Source organism: Rhagoletis pomonella, unplaced genomic scaffold, assembly GCF_013731165.1.
Source record: "Rhagoletis pomonella isolate Grant_MI unplaced genomic scaffold, Rhpom_1.0 Rhpom_scaffold_00009, whole genome shotgun sequence".
Lineage (NCBI taxonomy): Eukaryota > Metazoa > Arthropoda > Insecta > Diptera > Tephritidae > Rhagoletis > Rhagoletis pomonella.
Window position 1 is genome coordinate 40,664,238 of NW_023458563.1, and position 7,117 is coordinate 40,671,354.

A 7,117-nucleotide genomic window follows, 5' to 3' on the forward strand; every position below is an offset into this window, starting at 1 on the left:
TATTGTAATTTCTCTCTTCCTGTAAGATTGCTACATTGTCAAAATCGGGATAATGCCCCATATTTTGGCAGTGATATGTTAAGGCTGTCTTATTGTCCATATAATAATTCCTTAATTTTATGTTAGATTTATGAGCGGAAATCCTTGTTTTCAATTTAGATTTGGTTGTCCCCACATATACCATATCGCATACGTGGGACACGTCACCATTGCATGGTTTTCTGTAAATTACGTCAGATTTCTCATTTTAGGAAATTTGTCTTTGGTGTTGGTGTATATTTGTTTTAAAGTATTGTCATACATGAACGCTATGCGAAATTTTTCTCTATCAAACATTTTAGAGAGCTTAATCCTCTCTGATAATCCTGGAACATATGTTGCCGATGTATAAATTTTCTTCTCGTTTGATTTATCTTTATTGGACTTGATATAGTAATCGTGGATGAGTTTGTTAATTAAGCCATGAGAAAATTGGTTTTTCTCCAGGATTTCTTTGATAACGCCAATATTTTTCTTGTGGTATATCTTATCACTTATGGTGATTACTCTTCGGATGAAGTTGGTAGCCGTATTTATAATTGCCTTCCTCTCGTGGTTAGAGTTGTAATTTATGAGCCTTCCTGTAGGTTTCTTATACCAGTCAACTGTTAATGCATTTTCTTTTCTGATTATTAGGGTGTCCAAGTATGGTAGTTGTCCTTCATTTTCTATTTCTATTGTGAATTTTATAGTTTTGTTTAAATTGTTTAAAACATCTTGTCTTTATTTTCCGTTTTTACAATCGCAAATAAATCATCAACATATTTGGTAAGTAGCCGTGGTTTGCTGTTGGAATCTTTTTTGAATTTATTTAAAAGTTCTTCCATACATTCCATACACAAAGATTTTCGAACACCCTTTGTATGAAAGGAAATGCTTGACACCGTTAATAATCTTAATATAAAGTTTACCATAATTTTCTTGAATTTCTCAAATTTTTCCACAAAGTTAGAAATTTGGACCTATATTTTGTTTTTGTTAGATAATAAGCTGTTTTTTTATAAAAAAAAAATAATAGACAGTAAACAAACAATGGAAAAATAGCCGTAACTGGTAAAAATGTCGTGTCTTTATTGTTACTGCAGGTAACAAAGATAAATTTTGTAAAGAAAATTAAAAAAATACTTACCATTATTGACACAAATTTTCAGATCTATTTATCCTTGGCACTTCTTCACAAATATCGAAATACGGAAACTTTATTTGTACTTAATCGTAATGAATGAAATAATCGTAGTATCACTAAGTTCGTTTTGACATACATACATACATTCATAGTATCTACCAGAAAGCTGCATGGATACACTCAAATTACATTTTAAGTCACTCGCATTCTTTTCACATCTGCACTCACTCGCACTCATTTATTTCCAAACATAACGTGCGATAGCATTGAAAAAACATTGTCGGTTGAGTGAGTAATTCACACTATCAAGTGCTCGATTCAAATAACAAGTGCTTGATTTGAAAAACAAGTGCATGGCATAACTGCTGTAATGAAAGTATCAAAGAAAAAACATTTGTAAAGACAATTTTTGTTAACTTTATTGGTTTCCTAACTGCATATTATAATGCAAAAATATCAACTGATTAAGGGCATCATCATTTGACAAAAGGTGCCATCTTTTGTCAGAAATAACATTTCCAACAGAAGAAAAAACTCTTTCTGGTGATGCGCTAGTTGAAGGACTACGACTGAGTTTATGCAGCAGCGGCATTTCGCATTTGTGTACCTCCCACCAATTAATTATATCGAAGTCCGTATGAAAATATACCTCAATATTTTCATATCTCCGCAGCTCTGCAGTAGCTTAATCAGTTCTGCTCACAAAGGTAGGTTGTTTAAGAAGACCTGAAAACAGCTCAAAGTTGTCTGAAGGTAGCAAAGGTGTATCCGCAATTTGTGGTTCCGTTGTACTGTCGGAGTTCTCAGTTAACGTTCTCATAATTTGTAAACATTTCTCTTTTGTGTACCTTTGCTCAGATTCGGTAAAGTTCTTGAGCTCTTTTGCTGGCGGGTATAAAAAAGCACAATTTTGTGCAAATCTGTTAGTTTTTAACAGCAACTGTTTTTAAATAATAAAGCAACTTATTTTTCAAGTCCCTTATAAAGCCGATGTTTCCTGAGGTAACATTGCATTTCTTTTGTAGACTAATGGCCTTATTCATAAAAAATAAAGTAGGTTTAAAGAGCTTTATAAATTGACGTTTTCAATTTATAAACCTTTTATAAAGCTACTTTATTTTTTATGAATAAGGCCATAATTATATAAATGCACGTCAGGTGCATAACTAAATAATTTAGTAAAACTAATACATTTAAAAAAATACTTCATCAATATCCATTTTTCTCAAGATTGTCGTATTCTCTACTAATTGTTTGAAGTCAATAGGTGTCATTCGATTGCTCGACTTGCTTTTCATAACAGCATTTTTCACTCGCTTGACTTGATTTGGAAAGAGTATCTCAATGCCATATTTGAAATCAAATGAGTACACTGCAGCTAAACATTGATTTCAAAACTAACTATGAATCTCACTGTTTGCACGGTGTTTTTCACTAACCTTATAGAGTTCACAGCAATGAGTTCATACTGTTTAGATGGAAGAGAGTAAACTCATGCTGTTGTCTGGTATCTACCAGGGTTGTTGCGAATATTCGCACTCGCATTTGCAACCGCGGAGCTTCCGCATTAATTTTAACATTCGCATTCGCAATAATCAATGCGGAGCTTTTGCGAATGCGAATATTTTGCAAGTGGTATAAACGATAAAACGTATATATGGCAAAAAAAAATTACATATTGTAGCCAATATTTTTGCCTGTGGTCGTAGGAGTATTTGTGTAACAAAACTGGTCAAATGTCATATTGATCAACTTTGATAAAAATGTCTTTATAATATTATTTCTTAAGCTATATAACCGAGCTATGACTGGGCAGCCATAAAAGTTCCCATTTCTACTTGGCCTTTGACGTACTTCAAAGAGAACATAGTCCTTTTAATAATATTTTTTTTCCGTGCTTTAAATACCTGCGTTGGTTTATTTCTTTATTATGATTTTTTTGGACCAATCCTAAAAAAAAACTACTAGACACAAAAGAAGAAAGTGTGCACTGTAATTCTTAAAAAAAAATTCGGTATTTGCTTTTGATGTTATAGGCGGCATACACGGTGCGTCTGACTCGTGAGTCGGTTTGGATGTGTTTGTGAAAATAAATATGTGTTTGTTACACCAACATGACTCCCGGCATGACTCTGAATGATTGAACTGTGTGTAGTCGAAGGCGAGTCAACACATACACAAATGACTCGCGAGTCGACGTACCGCGTATGCCACCTATTACATATATTCGTTTAAATAATTTCAAATGGGGCTCTTTGGGGAATTCATTTCTAAACAGTAGTTTTGTTTACTTGTTGGATAATATTTTTTTCATATGGATATACATCGGATCCTTGGCTAAAAACTTCTGTGGTAAAACTGTCCCTTCTTTGCTATTTAAAGTCAATGAGTACGCTCCTTCAATAGGGATTTCCACTAGAAATGATCAACGTCTAGCTATAAAGAGAATCGATGCTCAAATAATTAAAAAGCAGGGACATAACAGTTAGAAGTTTTATAGCAAAAACGTTGCTCCATAACAGTTATTAGATGAGAAATACTTTTTATTTCGTCGATAAGAGTTATAACCCAACGTTTATTTTTTACGTTGCCTAATAACTGTTATGCAGGAGAAATATTTTTTCCGTTGCCGATAAGAGTTATTTCCCAACGTTTATCTTTTACGTTGCTGGATAAGAGTTATTTTACACCCTTTATTTTTTACGTTGTCTGATAAACGTTGTAAGATTAGGATATTGATGAAGATGGAGATGGAGAATAAGATAAAGACGATGAAATAAAAGTGAGAGAGTGAAATAACTATTATCAGATAACGTAAAAATATTCGTCGGGCAATAACTGATTTCAAGCAACGTTAAAAATAAACGCTATAAGCACAAATTTATCAAAGCAGTCGCAGAAGAAAGTATAAAAAATGAATTACAAAAACAAAAATCGAAAAGTGCTGATAAAGTTACAGGTTCTGCAAATTCTGAAACAACATGACATGTATCTGGTTTGGCTTGTAACAGTGGCGGACCCAGGTAGGGGCAATTGGGGAAATTTACCCCCAAGACTGTGTAATATATATTTTCATAATAGTCAGCTGAATATCGTGAAATATCATTACAGGAATATATAATAGGTTTGTCGCACAAGCTACTTGTAGAAAAACTCGTGCAAAGTTAAAACTGTGAGCGTATATCAAAGAAACTCCAAAACTTACATGAGGAGCTCCAAGTGATTCGAGAAGATTGGGGAACAAACCTAATGAATGGATGCTTTTAAAAATTTTAATTCATGGAAAAAGTGTGTAAAATTTCACTTGAGTTTGAAATTTTAGCTGTGTGCTAAGTTCGAAGTATTATGTTATTTAAGTAGGCCTATCAGTTTTTCGAATTCACTGAACTTTCAAAATTTTGAAATTATGTACTTAATGTTAAATTTTTAATTTTTTTGTTATATTTTCGAATTTGTATTATTTTACACAGTTGAAAGTCACAGCAAGTTTGAATATCTTCACAGGTTCAGAAAACAACGAAAATTCCAAAATTTTGAATTTTATAATATTATTAAATTTCTTGAGATTTCTTATTTTTAGGATAATTTCCAAAATTTCAAAAACTATCCAAATCCGGGAGATTCTAGGAATTTTGGTAAAATGAGAATATTTTGAAATGTACAAAATTATTGAGATTTTAGAAATTTTTATATTTTCAAAATTTTGAGAATTTAATTTATCCTAAAATCCATCATAAATGTAAAAATGTGAATCATCACACATTGTCGAAAAATTCTCATGTTCATGGTACTTCTGTGTAAAAAATAGAAAATTCTTAGAATTCTAAAAGATATTAACATTTTTGAAAAATTCCAAAATTGTTCCACTTTTCTTAAATTCTCCAAAATTTTGTATTGATATAACAAAGTTTGAGAATTTTAAATTTTTTGAAAATTTTGAAAACATCAACGTCCAAAAATTTTTTGAATCTTCAAGAATTACGAAAATTTTTTAAATTTTCAAAAACGGCGAAATATCTACAATTCTCAAAATTTTTGAAAAATAAAAAATTTCTAGAAATCTAGTATTCATCATTGAATTATTGGGATTTACTAAAATTTCACAAATTCACAAAGTTTGAAAGTTTAGAAAATTTTGGAATTCCACTCAAGTTATTAAAAAGGGGAAACATCAAGAAGTTCCAAAATTGTTCCACTTTTCTTAACTTCTCCAAAATTTTGTATTGATATAACAAAGTTTGAGAATTTTAAATTTTTTGAAAATTTTGAAAACATCGTCCAAAAATTTTTTGAATCTTCAAGAATTACGAAAATTTTTTAAATTTTCAAAAACGACGAAATATCTACAATTCTCAAAATTTTTGAAAAATACAAAATTTCTAGAAATCTAGTATTCATCATTGAATTATTGGGATTTACTAAAATTTCACAAATTCACAAAGTTTTGAAAGTTTAGAAAATTTTGGAATTCCACTCAAGTATTAAAAAGGGGAAACATCAAGAAATTAAAAACTATCAAAACTCTAAAAATTTTAAAATGCGGTGATTTTTAAATTTATATACACGATATAAAAATACTTGAAATCCGCATTCGTATCCGCATCTGCGGATGTTAGCTGTTAGATATTCGCATCCGCATTCGCATCCGCGGATGTCTAAAATTCCACATCCGCAACATCCCTAGTATCTACATACCCATTGTTTTAATTTTTCATGTTGACGAAGAGTTTTACACGATTTCTTATTATACATATAACTAATCTTGTGCAAGCCTAAGAAATGGTTACGATTGAAAATTAAAATAAAACATAAAAACTTTAAAATTTTTTTTTTCAATTTCTCATTTGATGTAGTATATATAGTGGCCGATCGCCAAACTCGGCTTTATTTTTGGGTGTTCTTGCTTTGGTCTTCAATTTAAACGAAAAAAGAAACGGTTGCTACCGTGGCCAAATTATTTTGTTGCGTGGCTTCAATGGCACGCGTGGCTTTGGTTCGTCAGCCCTGTTCTATGAATTCCGCGCTAGAGATGGAATGAAAGTCATGCGTTTAGATTATGAGGTAGCATGTTATCCGGAACGTTCTAATGAATAAGTAAACGGAAAATGTATGTATTCCGAACGTTTGGAATCAATAAGGAAACACGCACGAAATCTTCTGTGATCACTTGACATGGATTTACTATTTATTCTGTTAAGTATTGTATATTTAATTTCAGAGTATACGAATATATTCTTCATTGGACTATTTACCTGCGAAATGATGCTCAAGATGTATAGTTTGGGTTTTCAAGGATATTTCGTGTCATTGTTTAATCGGTTCGACTGCTTTGTTGTTATTGGTAGCATTACGGAAACGATATTGACTAATACGGGAATAATGCCACCACTAGGAGTGTCAGTATTACGTTGCGTTCGGCTCTTAAGAGTCTTTAAAGTCACAAAGTAAGATATTTTAGTTTATTTATTTATTTCTTACGGCTCTATTGCGCCTAGATCTTAACAATAATAGACTTAACCTAATTAGTTTATAATAAATTACATAGGTCCAATTGAGACATTTTCTTAGGAAATAGTTTGCATGCCATCAAAATATCAAAGAACGGAACAAAAGTAAACCGAATACATAGAGTTACTGAGTTAAATAATATCGAGCCCTAACCGTCAAAAGGGCGTGAGCGACAAAATATTCGATTTTCTGTTTTTTACAGAAAGCGATTACTTACTACTAGAGTCCGACCGATTCCATTTTTTTCAGGTACCGATGCCGATGCCAATTAATCTTATATGGAGAAAGAATCGGCCGACGCTGATACCGATTCCATAAAAAATTTCAAATAAAGGTATTTATTCATAAAATCAGTGGATTTAACGGAGTTAACAAAACAAAAGAAAACAATTACTTGAATTCATTGGCTTGTTATGCAACGTTGATCGACAATTATCACAATTT

General features: G+C 31.6%; 1 protein-coding gene across 2 annotated transcripts in view; it reads left to right on the plus strand.

Annotated features, from left to right (window-relative positions):
- Window positions 1-7,117, plus strand: part of LOC118745787 (muscle calcium channel subunit alpha-1) — a gene marked incomplete at its 3' end in the record, with an annotated part of 467,188 nt that overhangs the window by 158,941 nt on the left and 301,130 nt on the right. For both annotated transcript variants that reach the window (XM_036479462.1, XM_036479461.1), the window contains 1 exon segment: window positions 6,384-6,609. In XM_036479462.1, the coding sequence (XP_036335355.1) occupies window positions 6,384-6,609 (226 nt within the window).